At 41.4% G+C, this 27205-nt stretch overlaps 1 protein-coding gene across 8 annotated transcripts in view; it reads right to left on the bottom strand.

Annotated features, from left to right (window-relative positions):
* Positions 1–1596: 1596 nt before the first annotated feature.
* Positions 1597–27205, bottom strand: part of LOC148024636 (two-component response regulator-like APRR2) — a 61920-nt gene continuing 36311 nt past the window's right edge. For all 8 annotated transcript variants that reach the window (XM_087694260.1, XM_087694259.1, XM_087694258.1 and 5 more), the window contains exons 8-11: positions 2625–2948; positions 2487–2543; positions 2263–2388; positions 1597–2132 (exon numbers count right to left, since the gene is read on the bottom strand). In XM_087694260.1, coding sequence (XP_087550386.1) covers positions 1986–2132; positions 2263–2388; positions 2487–2543; positions 2625–2948 — 654 coding nt within the window. In that variant the 3' untranslated portion in view covers positions 1597–1985. The remainder of the gene's footprint in view (positions 2133–2262; positions 2389–2486; positions 2544–2624; positions 2949–27205) is intronic.

Here is a 27205-nt window from a genome sequence, read left to right on the forward strand (position 1 = left end):
GAGCTTTTTTAAAAAATGCATCAATGACTTGACTCTCCGAGAACACGAAATTCGTATTCTACTCGTTGCTAGGTGACCTCATCACTTTCCAATTAAAAGACATTTGCCAACATTTCAAACTTGGTCCATAGCTAATACAAAAATGTCACTAATATTGGAGCTATCATATGTCAACCCCCTTACCATATTTGTGTCACCTATGTCTTCATGGTCTATAGATTTAGACTTAAAATACTTTTGTCCCTTATTCAAAATAGGTATAGTGAATACTCACTAAGGCTATGGCCAAATAGTATATTGATTTATTTATACAAAAACTAAAAGAAAATTTGTAATGTCACTGCATGTGGGACCAAAAATTGTCCAACCCATCTAGTGCTATATAGTTTTCCTTGCATGGCTGCTAGCCTAGAATAATTTTGCGAATCATTACAAGAGAATGAGCCATGCGGGTACTGAAAACAAATGCTTGGACAAGAATGATGCCACATAGTACTAAAAATAACAAGTCAGAACTATAGTCCATGATGGCATCTAACACTACAAGTGGTCACCCAAGTGTGATGGAACCCCAACCCTTGCCTAAAGTGTGCAAGAATGTACTTTTCGAAAAAGGGCACAGACATGGTTGCGATATCGTTACACAACATAAGGATTGACATTGCAAAAAAATTAGATGATAAATATATCATTTTTCGGATAGGTTACCCATGTAAAGAGTGTACCCTTGTCCATCACTTTGTGAGTGGGTGGTGTAGACTCCCCGTCTAAAACTAGGTAGGCAATCTACTAGTTAATGCCCTCTCCAATATGTAAAGGTGAGCAGATGGAAGAGACTCCCCAATCTAAAAATAAGTAAGCAATTTGCCAATTTAAGAGGTACACAAGCTCATGTCCTCTTCAATCTATAAAGGGAAGCAAAATAACAACCTTTTGAATCCACTTTGGTTTATTGACTTCCAAAGTAAGCCTCAATCACTTGCTGTGATTGTAGCTTCCAGAAATTCACGAGCTTGATTTGTTATCACCATAGCTAGCTACTCTCCATGAGGATTAATGAAGATATTCTCAAGCTCAGGCTTCATCATATGTATGTGCATTGCTCCCTTGCCATGGCAGAAGATGAGTTTTTGTTAGGTATCTTGTGAGAACAGTTCGTTTTATCTTCTAGAGACCAAGTCAATTGATCGACTTAATTGCTGTCAAGGGGATGATATGCTCCAGTGTCGAGTTAGATGTCAAAATATAGATGATGAAACTTCTTTGCTGAGTTTTGATGTCTGGTACATTGTTCATTCCCCTCTGATTTGTGCTGGAAAGTGTTAGGGTTGTGTACACATCACACAATTAACAGCATTTGTAAGTGTTAATTCTCTTTGCAAGTTTGCAGGTCGATTGAACATAAGATACAACTCGGACCTATCTCGCCCCTGTTTAAATATCACAAAAACTTCCAGTAAACCTGGTCCTTTTTGCTCTCCTTACTGACACGCAATATGCAAGTATTTTCGAAAGATCACATCAAATGTGAACAGGCCACCAGCTTAGACCTTATGAGAAGCAACACTCAAGAAAGCTGTCTGGAATCACAGTAGGTACCATTTCAAAGATTATTCGACATTCGATTATTGGTATGGTATACATTATGATGCATCTGCTGAATGCTTGCACTGATGGAATGTCAGTTTATAGAACCAATTGTGTAATGTCCATTGATTTGCCAGCTTGAATTCTACAGCCTTCATGCATTGACACTTTCTTTTCCAACTGCAGATTTATTAACATTACATTCAACTTGACCTAAACAGGCCTTATGGACTACACTGCCACAAGTTGTGACCAGCCAGATGGGAACTAGTATACAGAGCACATGAATTGGCTCCTTTGCAAAACTTCTGACAATGGGCTGTAACCGGCAAGGTCGACGAATTCTGCTGTATATCAAGTCAGTTAACATTATTCAGTCACTGTAGGTCGGAGCTCCATCATGTACAAGGAGATGAAGTGTTAACCCCTTGCCGTTCAAGCTCTGCCATGACACTTTCCATGGATGGTGGCTTCAAACCTAGAGGGAGAGGTGTCCAAGGGTTGCTGAGGGCTTCACTAATGACTTCATGTAGAAGCTCCTTTGGCTTTCATAGGACAAAAGGGCACAAAATAAAAGAAAGACAAAGCTGTTATAAAAAAACTTATGAAAGTGGAAATTAAGCTTTGCCTTTGTCAAATAAATGCAGCTAATAGTCTCTGAGATTTCAATCTTACTGGATGGAGATCTAGGAGTTTGTTGTGGACAGGTCTATCAGCAACATCTGAACAGAAGACCTTTGTGTTCTCCTTTCCCGATGTCCATGTGCCAAGTGTCGAATTGTCTACGGGAGGAACAAATACCTATCCAAGCAGCATAGGCAACTTGGCATTCACTTCATATACATGTTAAAAAGATTGAATGCAACTACAGATTCATATTTAAAGACTTATATGCATACCATGGGTTGCCCAAAGTATGGTGTCTGTGGAGTTAATGTGGGAATCTGGGAATCAGCCTGCAAATATGATTATTGAGACTAAGTTCAATAAAAGAGATTTCATAAGTACCAAATATGGTTTACTGTCTGAATAATTACCACAGGACACTGCCAGATTGAACCATCAGATGTGGGCCATGCTTTTGTGCTATAATGAGGTGAGACATGCATAGCAGGAAGTTCCACTACTGGATGGCCCCATACATGTAAAGGGGGATATATAAGTTGATAGGAGGCGCAAGGATGTGTTTGGAAAGAGGGCTGTATTGCTGGGTATGGTTGGACCCAACTCAAGTTCGTTTGTTGAGAAGCTAGTTGTGAATTTCCACTCTGCCCAGCCCTAGTCAGAAGGCTGTTCTGATGATGCCAATTGTTTGCTTCCAGTTCCCTTGTAAAAAGATGCCTTTTATGCGATCGGTATTTCTGAATGATAGATAAAAGCAGAATCAGTGAGCCAGATGCAAAAATCCCCCCTCCCTCTTCCACCACAAAAAATACACTAAAAGAAACCGGACATCATGGAAAAGAAGTCCCCTCCCTCCATCCCTCCCTCCCCAACACACACACAACATCTCCACAATTCCAAGCTTAACAATTTTTGGCATATCAATACTGAATCTAGACAAAAGATAGAAGATAGGTCATATACCCTTAGGGATATAGCTAAACTAGAACATGTGAAAAATCTTGTTTACATATTTTACAAGCTTTCAAGAGGCAAATATTCTTTCAAAAATTTTATGAAGCCTATTAACTTTCAAACTCCATCAAGAAAACACACAGGACAGGTTTGTGAAACCAGTGTGATTGAGTCAATCTACAAAAGGTGATGCTATCGAGGGACCTAGCAACACCAAAAATGTATCAAAAACATTGGAAATCACATAGAGGATGAAATTATTATGAAGTGATTGCTACAAAGATCTAAGCAATAAAAGAGGCACAAAGAGTAGAGAGCAAAATTGGTGGTGTGCTCTCCATATTGTCCATAGAGCCCAAAAGTCTTGCCCATGCAAGAAAGTATGAGAAATCTGAAGGTCGAGCTGAACATAATAAAGTAAAAAATATTCCTTGATTGGTGTGTTGCTTGGAATGGCCGAAAGCCAATGGAGTCACTTGTACATGTCATTTGTTGTTTGGCATATGCTTTAGTTGCAAGATAAGGCTGTTGAATGCATTTTTATTGGTTACCTTGCAAAAAGCAAAGGATATTGCTTGTACCAACCCTCCATGAACAAGGTTTTCATTAACAATGATGTGGTATTTTCTGAACATGCTAGTCAGCCCTTCATGGACTGCAAAAATCTGCAAACTGTGGGCCCCATATATATGTTTGATAGTTGGCTACCATTATCTCAACAAGGTGTACTAGACTTTGGTCAATTTAAACAACCTATTTAGGGTATACAACAGCATAATCAGTAGCACACACAAGCTGAATGGTGTGCTGAAAATATGGTCAACACGCTGAACGGTATACAATGATGGGGAATCATGTGTCAAAAGCCTTCTACGCCTTTTGTGACAGCAAAAAGACAAAGAGGGAGCTCATTGCCCCTCATAATCTGCCCCAAAACGATGTTGCAAAGAATATGAACATGACTATTTAAGAGAAGGTCCATACCATGCTAGCTCATGCTACATTATCCCATGGATTTTGGGCAGAGGCTGTTATGACAGCCGTACACTTAATAAATCAGTCACCGAACAAGTCCTTGGGGGGGAGAGTCCTCTCAGAGGTGTGGTCGGGCAAGCCACCTTTGTATGCACACTTAAGAGTGTTTGGTTGCGAGGCATTTATGCACATACACAAGGAACAATGCAGCAAATTGGAGCCAAAGTCTTGTAAATGCATTTTCTTAGAATATGGTGACAAGGGTGAAATAATATATAGATTATGGGATCCCGAGAAAAGAAAAATTGTACATAGCAATGACGTTATCTTCTTGGAATATCACATGCATAAACAACCCGAAAAGATTGAGGAAGTCAAAAGGATTGTGTTTAGAGAAGAGATACTTGTAGGACAACAAAGAGTACTCACTGTACAACAACAAATACCTGCTATAAATGACCCTTTGAATGTAGGGAATGATGCTAAAATTGATCAGCAAGACGTTGCCTATGATATACCACAGTTTCAGCAAGAAAATGTGCCATTAAAATAGCCACAATATGTAAAACAACATGCTGAATCATTTGAACAGCAAGCTATTAATGCAAATTTGTACGACCAAAAATACAAAACAGCCAGATAGGTTTGTTCCTAATGCAAATTATGTTGTTGATTATGTCATGTTGGTAAACATAGCTATGTTGTCAGAGATGGAATCTCTGAAGAAGAATGAAACTTGGGATTTTGTGCATTTATCCAAGGGGCAAAAAGTCCTACCATCCAAATGGGTTTTACTAGATCAAGGTCACTTTTGGTTCCTCACCAAAGTACAAAGCACGGCTTGTTGCAAAGGGATACAAGTAGGAACACGAGATTGATTTTGATGAGATCTTTTCTCTTGTAATCAAGATGACTACTTTGCAGACCATATTGGGCTTGGTTGCATGTGAGCCGCTTTCTTACATGGTGATCTGTATGAGTACATATATATGCAATAGCCAAAAGGTTTTGTGGCAAAGGGAAAGGAAAAGATGGTACGTAAACTCAACAAAAGCTTGTATGGGCTGAAACAGGCACCACATGAATGGTATCATAAGTTTGATACATTCATGCAATCTCAAAGATTCAAAAGAGATCAAGTGGATCGTTGCTTATATACCAAGAAGGCAACAGATGGAAATCTTATTACTTGCTTTGGACACATTGAAGCAGAACCTACATAGCAGTTTTGACATGAAGGATCTTAGTAAGGCAAATGATATTTTTGGCATGGATATACTCAAGGACAGATCAAAAAGTCTTCTTTATCTATCACAACAGGAGTATGTATCCAAGATTTTATAGTGTTTCAATATGGAGAGTAAAAAAGTGGTTGGCGTACCATTGCCTCCATATGTGAAACTTAGTGCAGAGAATAGCCCTACATCTGATGATAAAAAGGCTGAAATAGCCAAGGTTTTGTATGCTTTAGCTGTGGGTGGCTTAATATATGCTATGGTTCCTACACATCCTAACATAGCATTTACAATGGGAGTGGTTAGCAAGTACATGGTACATTTTGGCAAAAAGTATTGGGAAGCAGTAAAAGGTATCATGAGATATCTTAAGGCACAAAGGATTTGTGGGTCTGCTTTGGAAACCAAAAGGCATTTGTCAGCTTAATAGATGCAAACTATGCTAGTCATACTGACTACAAAAAGTCTACTTCGAGGTATGTATTCACCTTCATAGGGGAAGCAGTTTCCTGGATATCTAGGCTATAGAAGTGTGTTGCATTATCTACTATAGAGGCAGGGTATGTGATTGTCATTAAGGAATGCAAGGAGGCTTTATGGCTTTCACGTTTGGTGGGAGAGCTTTTATACAAAGATGAAGCAAATACAGGTGAAGTATCACTTTATCAAGGATGTACTTGACAGCAAAAGCATTGAGCTTGTCAAGATATATACGGACGATAATCCTACAAATCTTCTCACAAAGGGTATTCTAGCAAAGTGGTTTGCTCATTGCCAACAGAAGATGGGAATTGGATAGTATATATATTTCAGCTTTGTACATACTTAAGACTTGGCTGATTCTTTCTTTCAAACTTAAGGCACACTGCCTTTAGGTTGGAAGTTGTTGGGAATAAAGGGCAATTGTGCCTTTTATATGTGCATGGATATAAACCCACCCTTAACACTTCTACTTTTATATATCTATCTCAAAAACCTAAAAGATGTACACTTTATTGTATCCACACATTGCGCATCTCTCTCACTCTCTACTGCTCTATTGATGCTCACGTTTTTCTCTCTATCTACCATCATCGTTGTTGATCATTGCATCTCTGTTGCGTATCACTCACTTCATACCACATGTGATGAATATGGAACCTTGGTCATTTCAACCCTCTCCTCATCAAATTTGGAACAATCATCAACACTAAGTTTCACATATGGAGACAATAAAGTACTAATGGTCTTACCCACTCCATATTGAAACACAGCAATACTTTGCTAACATAATCCTTTTGGGACAAATAGAGCAATTTATTTATCCTATCCCTGATTTACACATGCCAAGAATGTTATTTGCATATTTCAAATCCTTCATTTTAGAGGTTTAGGATATAAATCTCAAGGCATATTCCAATTCCTTCATTTGTATATTCTGATTGACCTTTTTTTCAAGGCATAAATCTCATATTAGTTTTTCCCAACTATCAACATATCATCCACACAAGATCAATACTATCAAGCTGCTATCTTTAGTCTTTCTAGTGTATAAGCAATGGTCTATCTCACTTCTGTTGTAGCCATGAGACTGCATAAAGACACTAGACTTATTATACCATTCCCACGTGGCCTAGTTTAATCCATAAAGACTCTTTTTTAGCTTATAGACAAAACCTTTGGCTACTATATGTAGATCTCATGCATGTGGAGCTTGCTTTAATTAATAAATACTTTTTTAAAGCTTGCAAACAAAAACCCTTCGATTTTTCTTTGCCATGTTTCACAAAACCCACTGACTATTGTATGTAGATCTCATCATGAAGGTAATTGTGCAAAAATGTTGCCTTAGCATCCAATTGTACAAGATCCATGTCATCCTTGGCTACTAAGACAAGCATAGTGAGAAGAGTAGTCAATTTCACCACATGTGAAAAGATCTCATCAAAGTCCACACCTTTTTCTTACTTCAAATCTTTGCCTACTAACCTTGCCTTATACTTTTGTTTAGCATCACCAATAGCCTTTAACTTAAAGATCCACTTGGATAGCAAAACATGTTTACACTTTGGCAAAGGAACAAATTCTCGAGTCTCAAGTTTGATTCTTCATAATAGAATTTATTTCAAATTGCATAGCTAGCTCCTAATTAAGAGTATCATCACGAGTCATGGCCTCTTTATACAAGATGGCTCCCCACAATCTGTCAATATCAAATAATCAACCCTAGACTAAAATCTCGTAGGGAGACGAGTGATATGAGTAGATTTACATAGCACAATGGACTGACTTGGAGTGGAAATTTCAATATCCACTCTTTCTTTCTAAGGCACCATGGGGCTCTCAACTTGATGCTCAATAAATCTCCCTACTTCCTACTCACTAGCTGAAGCATAATTTGTGTTCTCTGACTGCACATTTGGTACACTAGCACTTGATTTACATGGAAAAATAACACGTGGCATTGCATCCTAGAAAGTAAACTTTATTGTTTCCACTTCCTCAAGAGACTACTTATGCATCTTCTTCTCATTGAAAATCACATCATTACTACCAATAATCTTTCTACCTTTTGGATCCCAAAGGCAATAAATCATCTTGCCACTCCATCCATAGCCCCAAAAAATGTGTTTAGTAGATTTTGGCTCTACCTCGCTAGACTTTTCCTTTGGTACAAGCACATAAGCTTCACAACCAAATACTCTTTAAGTAATCGTAAGAGGGCTTCTTGCCCAACCATGCCTCTTCAAGAATGCCACCATCCAATGTAGTACTAAGCAACCTATTTATCAAATGTGCAGCAATTGCCATAGCCTCAACCCAAAATCCTCGAGTAAGACCAGCATTAGATAGCATACTCAACATTCTTTTATTTGTTGTCCTATTCATACGCTTTGCAATGTCATTTTGGATACCAAGTACAGTGAGTCTTCTTTTTATCCCATGTGCTTTACAAAAAATTCCGAACTCATGAGAGATACATTCTTCACCACTATCAATTCTAAGACACTTAAGTCTCTTGCTAGACTAATTTTCTGCATCGTTGTACTAAAAATTTTTGAAAACAAGACAAAGCCTTATCTTTTCTACTCATAGTGAAAAACCATACTTTCCTAGTTGCATCATGAATGTAATAAAATGGAATGCCCCCCCATAGACTTTGTAGGCATGGATCCATATATATCAATGTGCACTAAGTCAAGCGGCTCACTACTGTTTTTGTTTAAGTTTTTTATATGGATCCCATGATGCAAACAAGAAGCTGAATTATTGATGGTTGTTCTAAAGATATCCCATGATGCTAACAAGGAGTATACCAAAAAGATTGACTTAACCTCATCTTCAAATTTGAACTTTTGGGCTTGCATCTGACTAAATATAATGTTGAGTTCATTAAGGTAGGATACGATAGTAAAGCCCTCCTTTATTTACAACTCAAATAATCTTTTCATGAGATGTACCTTATAGGAAACAATTTCCTTCTCATAAGTATCACGTAGCTTCTTCCATAGGTCATGTGTAGTGGTCTCATTGACAACCATAAATTATACAGATTCTGCCAAGTGCAGCCTAAAAGTGGATTTGGCCAATGCATTAAGCTCTAACCAATCATCTTCAAACATGTCTCCTAGTTTTCATCTATGTCCCTTATAGGTTTGGACTGCTTCTTTTGAATTAGGACAACTTGGATTTGCTCCTTCCACAAATCCAAAATAATATCATCAAACTTCTTGATGTTGCACATTTTGAACAACCTATCTAGAATTTCAAAAAAAGACAAAACAACCTGTGCAGCACTTACAAGTCAAAAATGAAGTCCCAAAGAGCCTTGGATAAAAAAACAAAGTGGACTAACTACTTATGAACTGCCCTCAAGACTTTGCCGACCTCTTCATCCACACCAAATCTCATCGAAAACAAAGACAATGAAGAGTTTTATATTGGCGGCATTGGACAAGAAGAATGGAGTTTTACATAGAGACACACGCACAAAGAAGATGCTATGTTTCTTGTGCCTCCAATAGCTCTCTTATGAGCAATAACTTATTGTCTTATCACTTAAAAAATAAAGAATGAGTTTGTACATATATAGTTAGGGTTGGTAAGATGGGTGGACGGCTCTATTAGCCTTTACCCCCTACAGGAATTGCTTTGCATCTGGTCCCAACAGCCATGGAGGGAATGGATGATGGATGTTCAAAGCTTTGCCACAATCATATATACGGAGAGGTATCCATTGCTAAAATCAACTAACAACATGCCTTCTAAATGTACTACCTTGTGAGACTCCCAATAATCTTTCATATCTATATATATGACATTGCGGACTCTATCCCAACAAATGGCAATGTATCCAAGTCAACCACAATACAAGAATCTACCTCCACGATGAGGATCATAGTCATGCATCTCAGCCTTATACAATAAGTGGTGACTCACACTAACTAACTACCAATAGAAGGCTCCCCAAGATATGCATCGTAGGCTAGGCGTCACTAGATGGAGACCGCATAAACTTAGTAATATCACAAAGGAGTTTAAAGAGTACTTGCACATCATGTATAGTCAAGTTTGCACCCCTCCCACCAACTTTGCTACCATCAGATGTAAAAAGATGCTCTAAACTTAGAAAACACAAAACCAATCATATGACAAAGCATAAACTGATAACATAGAACACAATTAGGATTAGGGTAACTCAGAGACAATATACACAATGAATAATGAAGTGAATGACTATTGAATATACGATGCTCATTCAACAAGCACATTGTGCACTAAATATTGAACCTTGAACTCTCGTATCTCTAGGATCAAGGCAAAGATTATGAGTTGGAGAGTGTGTTGTACTCCGAAACACATTCTGAAACATACCAAAGCATCCTCCGTGTGTCCTACCAAGTCCTTCAAAGGCGGATGGAATCAACAATGGATTTTTTTAAAAAAAGGCTTTGTTTTAGTTTTTTTTTCCAAGAAAAGAGAACTCTATTAATAACACCTTGGAGAAAGTCCCCCTAAGGTAAATACAAAGTACAAGAAGCTCTGTGAAGAGTAACTAAGTACATCAAAGATACAATGGTGTGTAAACAACCAATCTGGTGGGCTAAAGTGCCACACCATCTAAGGGGTAGTGTGAAAGAAGGTATCTGAATTCCAAATCCTCACAAAAACCTCTCTTTTCTTCCTCATCCTCTCAGAGCTGCCCTACAACCTCTCCCATCTCCCACGGAGAAAATCGACTATCTCTATCCAAATCCTCGATGAAGACTCCCCAGTGGGTATATCCTGAAGATCAATGACCTAGCTACATCTCGCAGTCCATATGTACCAAGCTATAATGCTGGAAAACAGCTCCCATCTGTGACAATGTCCCTGAGTCCACTATGTCTGTGAGTAGTCTGGGGTAGGGATCCTGCTCAGATGCTGTCCAATGATGAGAAAAGAAATGCTCCCTTGAGTGTCCTCATAGCCGCAAGCTAGACCTCTGTCTGTGACCCAAGCTGCAACCCCCCATGTCACTACCATGGACTCTGCTGTACCATGGAATACTATCCTAAGAGCTCTCCTCCAAATCTCTTGGGCTCTAGGACAGTCCCAGAGGCAATGTCTCTGTGTCTCCTCTGGCTCACCATATCGCGCGCAAGCCACTGGGTCCTTGCCATATCCAAGCCAAGTGCCAACTGCTAAACTCCTATGGGCTAAAAGCCATAGAAAGAGAGATATCTTCCTGGGCCTGAAGCTGTCATGTAGCTGCCTCCAAAAGTCGAATAGAAACTCATTTGAGACTCCCTCTCTATGCCAATGAGGGATGGATGCAGGCTGTGCTCTAATCTTGCTCATCTGTATCCTCCGTCCCAATCTAGTAGTGTAGCCAAAGAAGGGGATGTCGAATGGCCTATAAAGGAAGGGATCCCTACACACCCACTCTCCTGGATCCCATTGAAGTCTCTGTAGAGGCCTCCTCTGGTATGCCCAATATCTCCATCCATCTATAAGACAAGTGGTTGGGTTTGGGTCTATGTGCCATTTTCTTTGAAAGTGTGCCACTACTCTGATTCTCCGCCTAGAGCAGCCACTGAGTGCTGTAAGGTCAAGGTCCTCTCACTAGAGGCAGCCATCCTCCTCGACTGTGAAAGTGAATGTCCTATCTCTGCTAGATGCAATGATTGCTAGAAGGATATCCCCTCTAGAGAAAAGACCAATCCAAGTCTGAGAGGAAGCTGTTTCAGTTTGCCAATCTGGTGGAACCCCTTCCATCACGGCCTCAATCATAGCCCTGGCTCCCCTAAGACCATGTAATCTCTATCTTTGGGTCTCGTGTGGTAGCTCCTGAAATGCAAACCACTCCCCCACTGATGTAGCGACCTATAAAGAGAATCTCCCCCATGATAAGTGTGTCTATTGCCCAATGGTGTGGCATGACTTTGATCTCAAATAATAATTAAAGAGAAGAGGCTGTCTCCTCTTCTCTTCAATAGTAGTCGGGGAGAGCTGGTGGAGCCTTGGAGATACAGATCTCCAAGCTCTAATAATGGCAGCTGCAAATCTAACCTCGAAGCTCCTCCCTAAATCTCTGGTGCTGATCTCCTGAAATATCCAGTGAATGTTGGGCTACCATGGTCCTCCATGTATAGGTGTCAAGTCCTCTAGCCTCCCCATCAAAAGTTTCTTCCAGGGCTGCAAACCCCTAACAATGAGCTTGACCAATAAGGCTTGGCTCTGACTATCTAGGTCTATGATCCCCAATCCTCCTCTAGATCTAGGCTGTATGATGACATCCCAAGCCATCTTTGCTCTGGCTGGACTCCCATCTCCTCCTAACCAAATGAAGTTCCTGATGAGGCGTTTCACCTGCCAATACACGACCTAGAGAATGCCCAACAAGAAGTGATGTACCACATGGTCGCAAGAAGAAATTGGTTGGCAACCACTACTCTTCCTGCCAACGAGAGTCTCGCCGAGTTCCAATACAAAAGCTTCTATCTGATGCTCAAAAGAAGGGGTGCCAACTGCTGCTCTGAGGTAATGTCAATCCCCACATGGCATCCGAGATATCTCACAGTGGTCCTGCGGGGAACCCATGTGAAATTCTCATGTGGTCGCCACTCTAGCTGTCTAGTGTCGCATATCCAAAATCCAAAGGATTTGTGCCAATTAATTAGTGCTCCTGATGCTCTGCAAAATGTTTCCATGGCTGTTACAAAGGCCCTAAAGTTTCCCTCATTCCCATCCAAGCAAATTGTTGTATCACCAGCAGACTCCACATCAAGAAGCTCCTCGATTTTAAGGATGGGTAGCCTGATGCCTTTGATACTTGTAGATCTGTATCTCAAGAAGGAACTCATGGCCTCTGCTACAAATAGAAACAAGAACGGAGCAAGTGGACATCCCTGTCTAACTGATATATGGATGTTGAATCTATCTCCTCTTTCCCCTCCAGTCATGACTTGGCTATGTGCTGAAGAATAGAGAGCTGCTACACCCTTGACCCATTCCTTTGGAAAGCCCATCATCAGCATTGTGCCCTCTAGGAACTCCCTATCCACGCGATCATATGCCTTCTCAAAGTCGAGAAGGAGCACAATAAGGTCTTGCCTCCTAGATCTAGCCAAAGCTGTGGTGTCCCAGAAGGTGAAGATGTTGTCCTAGATGCTGTGCTCTCGGACAAATCCTGTTTGAGTGGGGTGTATAATATCTGACATCAATGGTGCCAACCTGAGACTAATCGCCTTTGCGAGGATCTTATAGGCAGTTCCAAGCAAGGTGATCGGTCTCCACTGTGTGATCTCCAATCTATCTCCACTTCCTTTCGGGATAATATGAATCAACCCCTTAGAGAGTCTCTCTAGCATAGTCCCTGGCGCCATAATCTCCTGAAAGGCTGAGTGAAGGCCTTTTTTCATAAGATCCCAGTAGCTCACAAAGAAGGATTTATCTAGTCCATCTTACCTTGGACACTTGCCTGAGGGTAGTGCCTGAAGTGCCTCCTCTAACTCCTCTGTAAAATGGGCCATCAAATTTCTGCTCATCCTATCTGTAACCACCCTCTGCGTGCTCTACCAAACTGCTACTCTATCTCTCTCAAATCCAAGGGGTCTAGTGGTGGATCCTAGTAGGGATGTATAGTGTTATGTGGCCACCTGTCTCGCCTCTAGAGGGCCTTGTGCAATGGATCCATCAGCTCTCTTGAGTCTCCGAACACCCTGTCTAGAGTGTTTAGGCCCTGTGGTGCGGAAAAAATCCCTATTAACCTTGTCCCTAGACTGAGTCCAAAAAGAGGCTCTCACATGAAATATATACTCTGATCTAGCTTTCTTCATGAAATCAATCTTTGCCCTAGCAATATGCATCCTCTCAACTATCCACCTGCATCCTGGCCATCTCTCCTCCTCCCTTTGTAAGGCAACCAATGATGCCCTAGCAGCTCTTTCCTTCTCTAGAAGGCTCTATCTCCTCCTTGTGGCCTCCTCTCTGAAGAGGGAACTAATCTCCTGTAGGCTCTCATCCAAGTCACTAGCTGCCCGTCCAACTGAGAAGGGTCTAGATCTCCAGCACTGTGTCACTGTTTCTCTAAGATCATCCTCATAAAACAAGTGCTCTGGAATCCTGACACTAGAATGGGGTCCCCCTACTCTCTCAAGAAGAAGTATCTGAATCGGTGAGTGGTCTGAGAGGGTCGTGCCAGGTATGTTGCCTGTAAGGCCGCCTCTGTCGCAAGCCCAGTCATCCACATAAAATCGATCAATCCTGGAGAAGGTCCTGGCTCCTATCGCCCTGTCTCTCCTGGAGAACTGAAGTGAGCCTGTGGTCCTACCAAACTCTGTTGTGAACCATGGGTCCTGGCCTCTAATCTGAAATAAAAACTCCTCCCAAGCAGCCTGCTCTCCTCCCCTAATGATATCTGTGTATCTGTCTCTCTTGTCCCCTCAAGAGCCTCCACCATGTTAAAGTCACCCCCTACCAGTGGGCTTTGTTTTAGTTTGTCATAAAATTTAGCATTAAGTGAAAATTTTAAATCAATCTTCATCTCATTAAGTCACTGTGCCCCAAAGTACGGAAAATAAATGTCACAGTAAAAGAATTATAAGTGTCATCATTGTTACTATCAAGAGAAGCAAACCCCCTTCTCTCAAACTATAAGGAGAAGTAAGAGGGAAGCACCCTCTCCTTGTCAATCTCAAGAAGTAGAGGAGGGTGTACCTAAGCCGATCCATAGTAGAAGGTACTGCAAAACCAACCTATTGACCACCTTAGTCAAAATATCTGCAAAATTATCACTGGAAGGCACAAACTCTAGGTGAATAATATCTAGCTTAACCTACTCTCTAGTGAAGTTGAAGTAAACCACTATCTGTTGTGTCTGAGGTATCGTGATGGATTGCTTGCAAGGGCAATGGTACTCTCGTTGCCGTAGTACTCACAAGAAAACTAAAGCGCAACCAACAAGTTTCTCAAATAGATGACTTCGATGGTACAATTGAAGAGAGTCTGATAGTCTTCCTCAACCGTGGAAGCCGCCACTATTTCTTGCTTATGGCTAGCCCAAGAGACGAGTGTCATGCCCAAGGTAAAGAGGTAGCCGTCATGGAAATATTCAGTGTTAGAATCTCGCGCCTAGTTAGAACCAATGTACCCCTGCAAGCATAAATCATGACCATAAGTTAGTCCATAATTATAGGTATACCGTAAATATCTTAACATATGAAGACAAGCAATCCAATGAGACATTCTAGGTGCATTAAAATACTGACTAAGCAAACTAACTGAGTATGCATATTTGGCCTAGTATGTATCAACCAAAGTAGTTTTCCTACAACAAAGAGAGAGATTCGAACATCAAAAGATTGACCCGAGGTATCCTTATACAAATGGACAATGGAATCTAGAGGTGTAGCCACTAGCCGTGTGAAATCGGTGCTATACTGTTCCACCAACTCTAGTGCATACTTTTGCTGTGATAGAAATATATTTCCCTTGGATCGAACAATCACCATCTCTGATAAATCTAAGTTGTTTATCTCGAATGTAGCGCAAAGATTTGCCTCGAATTATGTCATCAATGTACAAGCCTATCCTCATGCTTGTGGTGTGCACATAAAGATTTGGATCATAGGGATTAGAATGATATCCATGAGTCCGTAAGAACTCTTCCATCTTGTGGTACGAAGACCTCAATACTTGCTTCAGTCCATAAAGAGCTTTTCACAAGCAAAATACATTGTCGTTTCGGTCAACGCGAGAAAAGCCAAGAGGTTGCTCCACATAGACTTCCTCCTCCAAATAACCATTCAAAAATGCACTTTTGATATCCATCTAATAGATCGGCCAACCGTGATGAGCGACGAGCGCAACCAATAGATGAAATAATGTTAATCAAGCAAGAGTTGTAAAGGTTTTTTCATAGTCAATGCCGTGCTTTTGCCTGAAACCTTATACTACAATGTGAGCTTGTATTTGTCTAAAGTACCATTAGCCTTTAGCTTGGTTCTAAAAATCCACTTTGTCCCGACGATCAGTTTGTGACAAGGACGATCCACCGAGATCTAAGTCTCATTTCAATCGATACTATTTAGTTCCTTTTCCATGGCCTCGCACCACAAAGCGTCCTAGAGAGCCTCCTACCAACCGCCCCACTCAAAAGTGCAATGTAATCAGTTGTAAACAATGATGTAGAGAAAGCGTAAGGAACGGGCCGATAGACCTTCTAGCACCCTCCGAAGTGGAATCCGATGGAAGAATCCAAAAATCCTACATGGTCTATTGATACCATCAAGGTAACAAGTCTTGTAGAGGGAGTCTAGGAGCTGAAGTGTCTGCAAAAAGGTCAAGAGAAAGCAGTAGACTCGACTCAAAAGGCACGATCTCATGCAGTGTGAGGGGATGTGAGGATGTACAGTCCAGTGCAAAAAACTGCATAATGTCCTTCTCATCAAAGACGACATAGTGGTCAATGAAGTGTGCCCAATACTCGAATGCTAAGTCAAAATACTAAAGTTGAGTGTAAACCCTACATAAGCTCAATAATAGCGGAGGTATTACAAGCCTTCCATGAGCAAAATAATCTTGTATGAAACAAGTGCGGGATCAAATTGGGGTTCTAGCCTTGCACCAAATCTTGTCATGAGAATATGTATTTTTTAAACCTCACTTAACATGTGGATTAATTTTTAATTACATGGTTAAGTAAATGTTGCACATGTGAGGTGTAACTGAGATAAGAGTAAAATTACTAGCTTAAGATCCGAGGAAATCACGGGATGTCAAAGGTAAAAATTACTATAACTTATACTTCAAAGATACTTGGTGGTATCTCGTACCAACTGTTGGCCTAGCTCATTCATTTGGCCATAAGTGTCAATTGGTGATACTAGAGAAGTGGCATTTAATGGTACCTAATATCAATCTGATGGTCAAAGATGGCGCAAAGACACTCGAAAATGAAAGTTACCTAACCAATTTAATGATTGGCCAATTAAATTATTTTTTTGGACATAGAAATAATTATTAGATTAATTTTCAATATTTAAAGACTTAAATTAATCTTTAATTATGAACAACACTGGAAAAGCCATTTGGGAAGGCTACCATTTGGCAAACTTGCCTATGAAGGCTGGTGGGAGGCTGAAAAAGAGGAAAAATATGACCATTCTACTGTTGTGAATCGTGGGGAGCTATTGGAGCTGATTGGACTGTTTTTCCTCAATTTTCCAACAAGAAAGAGTAGACTGGCAGCAAGCAACAACTCTTAGGGACTCCCAAACTGCAGGTGACAGCATTTGGGCTATTGGTGGCAGCATTTATTGTAGATGACAACATCTATAGGTTGTTGACACAAGGCAGTAACAACAAATGACAGATTTTCTTCAATTCTTTGTTGCAAAGAAAGCCTGAATTTTCTCTCTCCTCAACATTCTCTCTCGTCTCTAAGCCTTTCTATAGCCTTGCTCTAAAAATTACAGCATCAAGATCGCCAAAGGTCGAGAAATTTCAAATTTCTCTGCTGTAAACCCTAATCTCCTACAAAAATTAGGGTTTAGCAACAACCTCGGAAAGCGTGTGAAAAATTGGAAGCTCTAAACTTGGATTCAACAGGGCTGAAGCTGTTTTCAGTCGAATTCAACTAGAGGGACCGGCAAATCGATGAATTTGGGGCAATTTCTATCTCTATCAAAGCGAATGAAGGCCAATTGACTGCCCAAATCAAGGGGCGAATCAAATTGAAGACTTGCTAGTCATTTTGGATAGCAAGGGGAGTTGGAATACCGAAAGGATTGGAAAAATCCAATTGTACATCAACTTCTTTTTCAATTAAGTTAAAGAAATACCGAAAGGGACACTAATTTTGGAATCAACAAGGTATCCATTGTCCAAGATTGTGAGTTAATTTGCATTTCTCAGTCTTGTAATAAATGTTGCTATTATAACTAAGTTATAATCACGGAATTACTACCCATCCATGGAAGGAAGGCTAGTTGCATGGTTCCATTGCCTGAATACCATCAAATCCTTTGAATTGGTGGGCCCATGGCACTTGATTGCAACTTGGGACTATTGCATTAGTGCTGAAATTGCTCTCAACAGTGAATTACAACAAGCATGTCTTCACATGGTGATATGGAATCAAGTGGAGAGGATGCATCAGTCCTTGGTCAGTCACGTGGTGAGGGGGGAAACACAATGAACAATGTTGGGCATGGTTCTCAACATGGACAACAAGCTGAAAATGTGGGAAATGACCCAAATGTTGGCACTTCAATGCATAAAGAGGCTGATGACCAGTAAGGGGCTGAAGAATTCGATGATAGCTTGAAGAATCAAATGCGTACAACAGCAAAACTTTTTGCTGAATTGGCAAAGGATTCCCAATTTTCTCGATTTGTGAATGACCCAAGGAAGGACAGTAAAGGCAAAGAGAAGAAGACACCTTCTACCGCTTTAGGACAGCCACAAAAACCAAAGGAAATGCCTAAGCCTTCTTTGAAAGAGCCCAAAATACCTGATGAGTAGAAACAATTGGTACCCATGAGGCAGTAAGTGCAAATGCATGGCCAACTTGGTAGTGCCAATCCATAGGAACATGGGCAGCAATGTAATTATGCGTATGCAAGCATGGGACAACAAGGATACTTTGGTGGTGGTACCATTTTTCATGCTATGGTTGGATAGGTACCGTATATGGAAATGTATTATTGGGAATAAAGGCCTCGTGCCTTTTAAATGTGCTCGGGTGTGAACACACCCTTAGCACTTGTACTTACACATATATATCTATCTAAAAAACCTAAAGGCACACACTTGTCATTGTACTTGAAAATGGGCTCACTCTCTACTCTGCTCTCGTGCACTCTCTCTGTCTCTCACTGTGCGTAACGATTGTCTGCCTCGATCTCCATGCCTAATCAGTCCCTACAAACTGGTATCAGAGCGCAGAGTGCACGCTCCTCAAGGTCAAAGGTAGCTCACGTACAGCACTCAGGCAGCTCACGTACAGCAGTTGAGTATGTGTCCGTCGCTAGATAGGAGAGAGGAAACAGTCGCAGGTGACCAGCGACACGGGCAGGACCAGGCGACTGGTCCAGCGTGGACTAGCAGGAACTGACGGGACAATTGGGTGCAGGTGTGGATCAGCAGTTGCGACCAGGCGTCATCGCGAGCAGTAGCAGGTGTGACGGGCAGCAGCCGGATTCACGGAGGGGGCCAGCGGGCAACACATGCGACGTCTACAGGGAGCTGCGACCAGCCTGTGACGGACAGGCGACGCACGTCAGACGGCAATTGGCGGGGTTCCAAGTCACACGATATGATGTGACTGGCAGGTCAATGGACCTCGTCACGTCATTCTTTGTGGGCCACAAATTCGTTTTTTGTTTTCTTATAAATTCTCTTGGAATTTCCCCTTGGCTCAACAGGGGTTCGCACGCGCAAGCATAGTGTGCAAATTTATGCAATCTTGGTCCGAAAATTTAGGGCTTTTCCTAGATTTGGGGATTGTGATGCAGGACAAGCAAATTTGTCTCAGAAATTGCAAGAATTTGTGACATTTTGTTCCTGGCATTTTGGGCTTTTAATGTACATGCGCAAATTGGGCTGAAATTAACCCAATTTCTCGACATTGAGGCACATTGGACCCTGTGCAATTTGGGGCTTTTACAGTTTGGGAAAAATCTGGGCTGCATTTGGGCATTTTATGTACATGCAGGTTGAATTCCGCGCAATTTGGACATCAACACTTGGTAAAATTTGGGGGTTTTAGTGAAATTGCTCTATTTTGGCAAAACTGGCATATCCGATGCATAACAGAGGAAATGCACATGTGTGTTTGATGCTTTGAGCACAAAATTTTGGGGCTTTTGACCGTTCGTGTCAAATTTTATGCCCGTGGGTACATGTACAACAGAAATTGCAGCTGAAATTTTGGGATTTCTCATGTAATGTGATGCATATGCCCTTGGAACAGCTGCAATCAGTTGGATAATGTTGTAGCACATGGTTTGGTGCTCCTGAAAATTTAATTACAGATCTGAAATTTGTACTTCTGCGTGGTCATTTATTATTGATTGGTACTTGTTTGTACCTTGGTCACTTGGGTGACAGTTTGGACCTGCATTTGCTAGTTTTTTGTCACATTTGGGCTGAAAATCATGGCTGGCAGCAATGACAGCAGTAATCTGATGTACATAAAGAAGCTTGAAGGTGCACATAATTTTGCAGTTTGGCAAAAGCACTGCTACAATATCCTGTTACAAAAGAAGCAGGCAAAGCCGATCAAAACCAAAGGGGCAAAGCCCGCAAACATGGATCAGGACGATTGGGATGAGTTAAATGAGCTCGCACACTCAACCATAGAGCTATCGATTTCTGATGCCTTGCTCTTTAACATTGAAGGTTTGGATTCTGCGTATGCTATATGGACTAGACAGGAAGAACTGTATGCACAGAAGAGTGCTGCAAGCAAAGTGTATTGGCTGAAAAAGCTTATGGATTTGCGTATGAAAGAGGATACAGCAATGTCTACTCACTTGAGTGAGTTTAACTCCATTTTCAGCCGGCTGGTTGCCTTGAAGTTCAAGATTGATGAGGAATTTAAGGCTACTTTCTTGCTTTGCACTCTACTAGAGAGTTGGGATACATTTAGAACTGCTATGAGTAATTCTAATGTAATCTTGTTGTATGCTGATGTAGAGAGTGCTCTACTTATGGAAGAGATGAATCAGCAGAACAATGCATCTAGCAAGTCTTCCAGTGCTTTGCATATTAGGGGCAAATCACAGCAAAAGGGCAAATATGATGGCAAGGGACGCAGTAAATCACATGGCAAAGATGTTGAATGCCATCATTGTGGAAAGAATGGTCACTTTAAACGTGATTGTTACAAATGGAAGAAAGAGAAAGGAAAAGGCAAGAAGAATAGCACGGAAGAGAAAAATGATAGCCAGTCTAAGAAGAGCAGTGTAAAAATTGAAGAGGTGAATGTAGTCACTCATGACAGTGACAGTGGAAGTGATATACTCTTTGTCTCTTCACACTTTGGTGCACATGCTTTACTTGCAGATACAGATGATGACATGCATACCTGGATTCTTGATTCAAGTGCTTCCTTTCATGTCACCCCTCATCGTGAGTGTTTTTCCGCCTATACAGGGGGTCGACATGGTGTTATCCATCTTGGGGACAACTATGCATGTGAGATTGCAGGTATTGGTAGTGTGCAGTTACAGTTTCAGCATGGCTCTATCTTTACACTTCAGCATGTACGGCATGTACCTCAGCTCAAGAAGAGCTTGATTAGCACAGGGCAGCTAGCTGATGATGGTTTTCATACCACCTTTGGTGATGAAAAATGGAAGATTTGTAAGGGATCTAGGCTTATTGCCAAAGGTTGCAAGAGTGATACTTTGTATCCACTTCATGTATCTAGTGTGCATGACCATGTTGTTGCTGTGATCGAGCAGCCAAGCGTTTCTTTGTGGCATGGTCGGTTGGGACACATGAGTCAAATAGGAATAAAAGTGCTTTCTGGTTTGGATCACTTGCCTTGTCTTCGTTATGCTGATTTTGAGCATTGTGATCATTGCATTTATGGCAAACATGCACAGACGTCTCACAAAAAGTCTCTTTCTTTGAAATCTTCTCCTCTAGAGTTAGTACATTCGAATGTATGTCAAATGCCAGGATTATCTTTGGCATTGGCTGAAAATCAGACAGATAAAACACTTAAGTATCTTTGCTCTGACAATGGTGGGGAATATATGTCTAAGGCCTTTCAGGCATTTTGTGACAGCAAAGGGATAAAGAGAGCTAACTGCCCCTCATAATTTGCCCCAAAATGGAGTTACAGAGCGTATGAATCGGACCATACAGGACAAGGTCCGTACGATCCTGTCTCATGCTGCATTGCCCCATGGTTTTTCGGCAAAGCCTGTTATGACAGCCGTTCACTTAATTGATCGGTCACCAAACAGGTCTTGGGGAGGGGAGTTCCCCAAGAAGCGTGGTCGGGCAAGCCACCTTCATATGCTCATCTGAAAGTGTTTGGCTACGAGGCTTTTGTGCACAATCGTAAAGAAAAATACAGCAAACTTGAGCCAAAGTCCTGTAAATGCATTTTCCTAGGATATGGTGACGAGGGTGAAATGGGATATAGATTATGGGATTCCCAGAAAAGGAAAGCAGTACGCAGCAATGACGTTATCTTCCAAGAAGATCGTATGCACAAACAGCCCGAAAAGACTGAGGAGGTCCGTAGGGTTGTATTTTGGGAAGAAATACCTTTTGGACAGCAAAATGTGCCCGCTGTACAGCAGCAAATACCTACTGTAAATGAACCTGTAAATGCAGAAAATGATGCTGGAAATGATCAGCCAGCTATTGCCCATGAAAATGAGCCATTACATGTATAGGAACAGCCAGGACAACAAGCTGTTAATGCTGATTTGCAAGCTGAAATGCCAGAACAGCATGCTGAAAATGGAAATTTGCAGGAACAGCCAGCAAACAATGACCATTGGGTTAGGAGATCATCTAGGGCTACTAGACAACCTAACAGGTTTGTTCTTGGTGCAATTAATGTGGCTGAATATGTCATGTTGACAGACTGTGGTGAACCGTCTTGCTTCAAGGAAGCAATGGACAGACAGGACAGCAAGAAATGGTATAAAGTCGTGCTGTCAGAGACGGAATCTCCTGAAAAAAATGGCACTTGGGACTTGGTGCAGTTGCCTAAAGGGCAAAAAACCCTTCCATACAAATGGGTTTACAAGATGGTCACTTCTCATTCCTCACCAAAGTACAAAGCAAGATTGGTTGCAAAGGGGTACAAGCAGGAGCATGGAATTGACTTTGATGAGATTTTCTCTCCTGTAGTCAAGATGACTACATTGAGAACCATTTTGGGCTTGGTTGCAATTGAGGATATGGAGCTCATACAGATGGATATAAAGACTGCATTTTTACATGGTGATCTACATGAAGACATATATATGCAGCAGCCCAAAGGGTTTGTTAAACAAGGGAAGGAAAAAATTGGTATGTAAACTCAAAAGGAGTTTTTATGAGCTAAAACAAGCACCAAGAGAATGGTATCATAAGTTTGATACATTCATGCAGTCCCAAGGCTTTCATAGAAGTCAAGTGGATCATTGCTTGTACACCAAGAAGGCAGCATATGGTAGCTTGATTATCTTAGTTTTGCATGTTGATGACATGTTGATTGCTGGCAGGGATACTCATGCCTTGGATTCATTGAAGCAAAGTCTTCATGGCAACTTTGACATGAAAGATCTTGGTGATGCAAATCACATTCTTGGCATGCGATACTCAGAGATAGATCGAAAGGCTTATTCTATCTATCTCAGCAGGAGTATATCTCCAAAGTTTTGCAGTGTTTCAATATGGAGGGGGGGAAAACAATTGGGGTTCCATTGCCTCCATATGTGAAACTTAGTGCAGAAGACAACCCTATATCTGATGATGAGAAGGCTGAAATGGCCAAGATACCATATGCTTCAGCTGTTGGCAGTTTGATATATGCTATGGTTGCTACACGTCCTAACATTGCCTTTGCAGTGGGAGTGGTTACCAGATACATGGCAACCCTTGACAAGAAGCATTGGGATGCAGTGAAAGGTATTATGAGATACCTCAATGGCACAAAGGAGTTGTGCATCTGCTTTGGAAAGCAGAAGGCATCTATTGTTGGCTTTACGGATGCAGACTATGCTGGTCATGCGGACTGCAGGAAGTCCACTTTTGGGTATATGTTTACTTTCATAGGAGGAGCAGCCTCTTGGATCTCCAGGCTAAAAAGTGTGTTGCATTGTCTACTACAGAGGCAGAGTATGTGGCTGCCACTGAGGCATACAAGGAGGCTTTATGGCTTTCATGTCTAGTGGGAGAGCTTGGTATCACAAAGTTACCTGTTCTCCATTGTGATAGTCAAAGTGCTATCATGCTAGCACGGTATCCTATCTTTCATGCAAAGACAAAACACATACAGGTGAAGTACCACTTCATTAGAGATGTACTTGACAGCAAAAGCATTGAGCTTGTCAAAGTGCATACAGATGATTACCCTGCAGACCTTCTCATGAAGGGTCTTCTAGCAGAGCGGTTTTCTCATTGCCAACAAATAATGGGAGTTGGATAGATATATGTATTTCAACTTTGTGCATACCTAGACTTAGCTGATTCTTTTCTCCTCTTAAGGCACATTGCCTTTAGGTGGGAGGTTGTTGGGAATAAAGGCCTCTTGCCTTTTAAATGTGCTCAAGTGTGAACATGCCCTTAGCACTTATACTTACACATATATATCTATCTAAAAAACCTAAAGACACACACTCAGCATTGTACTTGAAAACAGGCTCACTCTCTACTCTGCTCTCACGCACTCTCTCTATCTCTCATTGCGCGTAACGACTGACTGCCTCGATCTTCGTGCCTAATCGGTCCCTACGTGTATGGCTCAAATCCCTATGGTATACAACAGCCAATGCATGGCTCACAACACCCAATGTGTCCGGGTAACGCAAGTGAAATGCCCAATCCCATGTATGGTAGCATAGGCATGATGCCCGGGGCACAAACCATGCCATATAGATATGTATCTACATCCCTAGGGACTATTGGAGCACAAGGATTTGGTGTTGGTCATGTAGGAGCATCTGATAGTGCTAGTTATCATGTAAATATAGCAAATGCACCCTTGTCATTAGGATAACTCCAAGTCTACCAACTCCATCTCTGCCCTTACACGAAGCTTGAGGACTTGCAACCTACTCACTCAAAATGAAGTAAAACATCAACTCCACAAAGAGTAAGAAGAGATATGGAGCTAGAGAGAAGCCTGACATATGAATTTCTCTATTGGAAATTCTACCCCTCCTTACCTCTGACAATCTTTCTACTAATGGTTGATCTGTATAATTCAGATACGTCTCCAATTGACTCTTGAGGAAAACCTAGCCATACCATGGTACCCTCTAAGAAGTCCTAATCAACCCTATCATAAGCCTTCTCAAAGTCCAAAAGGAGTATAAGCACCTAGTGGCCGCTATGCTATGCCTACTTCATGGTGTCGAAGAAGGTGGTGAAAACCCAACTCTATGCATCACGAATGATATCCAAGAGAAAGGAGTGGAGTCTACTACCAATCATCTTGGCTAGTGTCTTGTAGATAGTTAACAACAAGGTGATTAGCATCCACTAGGACAACTCCAAGCAGTATGTCCCTTTGGAGAGGAGACTAACTAGACCTACTAACATATTGCACATCCATCCAAAACTAAAGATTTTTTGAAATGCTTCCTCCCAATATGCAATGAAGAAGGCCTTGGAAAACCCATCCTTTCCACAACATTTCTACCTATCCTGTGACTAGAAAGCCTAGGCTAGCTCCTCCTCAGTGGAAGGAGAAAGAAGAGACCATCCCATCTCCCCTATGACAAGGAATGTGGTGCAATCTTAAACCTATTGCCTACATCACTCGCCCAATTTGAGACCACCCCCTACTAAAATTTTGTCTGTAGAAGTCAATGGCGAGCCCAATCACCTCCTTTAGGCAAGAACAACGGACCCTTCCATACTAGTCACAGACTACAAATCTAGTCCTCCAAGGTGCACAAGTAGTGAACTCTGAAAAACTCTCTGCATATCGTGTCCCTTTTTCACACCCAAAAAAGAACAGAAGCATGGAAGAATTACTCTGGACCTCTTGTCCTCTAAGCCTACGAGATTCATTCATGCTCGCAATTTATGGATATGGAGGGTAGGATCCCCATGTGACTCCTATATAGCAACCTCTAAATAGCTATTAAATCTCTCTGAAGGGCCCTCACCTCCTCCCAACATTGTTGATGGGCTTTGACGATCTCTTGACAAATCCTTCTTGACTCTCTCAAGGCCTTTGCAACCTCCTTTGCAATCTGTCCACACTCCCTTGTCCAAAGCTACTCGATCTACCTCCTCATGCCCATAGGTTGAATATGATATAAGGTAAGAGTAAGGATCCAAGGCTGAAGCAAGGGCATCAAGCGTGAGGAGAATCAAGGTATAAACTGATAAGGTGGTCCCTGCCAACTACCCCACATGCCGTCCTCAAGTGCACCCTCACTCCCCTATGTAGAATTTATCCAATTGCTCTAAAGGCATACCACCCAATTACCTATATACCCAAGAGAAATCAAAAGAGCCATCGTGCCTGTAGAAGGTAATCCCTCCAGCATCCTAACTTCTATTGGAATGATGAAGGCTTCCCATGCCTCTCGCTCCCCATTTACCATGCCTTGGAAGTCCATGTCTCGACCCTCCTAATCCTCTAATGTCTCCAAGTTATCAAAGTCGCCTCCAACAATCCAGCATTCCACCTTGGGTAAGGCTACGACAATCTCCAACCAAAAATCCATGCAAGCATGGATCTCTATGGATGCATAGATATTGAGGATCCTATAGCATTAGGTTGCCAATGTCTAGCATGACCCATAGAACTCTCCTAGCCACAGTCGTCCCATGGTCTTATGCACATACTAGCAAGCTTGAGGTTCTTCTTGCCTAGCTTCCTGTACTTGTACTTCACTTTATTTGCCACTTCAAAGTCTTCATGATTTTTATGCTTCTTCTTCTTATTCTTTTTCTCTTTGATCTTTTGGTCCTCTTGATCTACTTCTTCATTGACTTTGCTTGCACCAATTGTATGAGTCTTTATGTCCATGTCTCCCTCGAGAAAAGGTATCATCATCTTTGAGGCAGCAAAAATGTCTTCAAAATCTTCAAATAAATTCATCGATTGCTCTTCAAAACAAGTAAATCCATCCATCCTTGCAAGCGGAATAAACAAGTCTTCCATGTAGTTGAATTGAGCAACAAGAGTAATGTTACTCTTCATGAGAAGCATCTTCATAAAAGAATTGATTTTGGTAATTTTCATGATGGAAATCAGCTTCAAATGACTGAGAATAACCAGCAATGAGTTAATCTTTGTATGTGTCAAAAGACACAAGCAATGGCAGAAAAGTATCAAAAGATACTAGTTTGAAATTTGATGTTTGTTGCTTAAGTTTGACTGATCTTCAAAAACTTTTCATAGCTTCCCTTCCTTGTTGATTTGATGGTTGAATACTTGCTGAAAATTTCAGATTAGAGTGGCCTTGGCTTGGGCAAGAGAGAGAAAATGAAGGAAAAATGAGCTTGAAGGTAAGTGGCTATGGCTGTCTTGTCAAAGCAGGGACCAGCTACTGGTAAATGAGCTCCCACAAGCTCCACAGGTCGAATCTGCTCAAACCCTTTAAGATAGAGGACCCTCACTAATGGATCTAACTTCCCCTAAGAGGGTTTGTACTCGTTTTGCCCAAGCTGAG

This window comes from Lygodium microphyllum, chromosome 15, assembly GCF_053477565.2.
Source record: "Lygodium microphyllum isolate KBCC chromosome 15, Lygodium_microphyllum_v1.1.10, whole genome shotgun sequence".
NCBI lineage: Eukaryota > Viridiplantae > Streptophyta > Polypodiopsida > Schizaeales > Lygodiaceae > Lygodium > Lygodium microphyllum.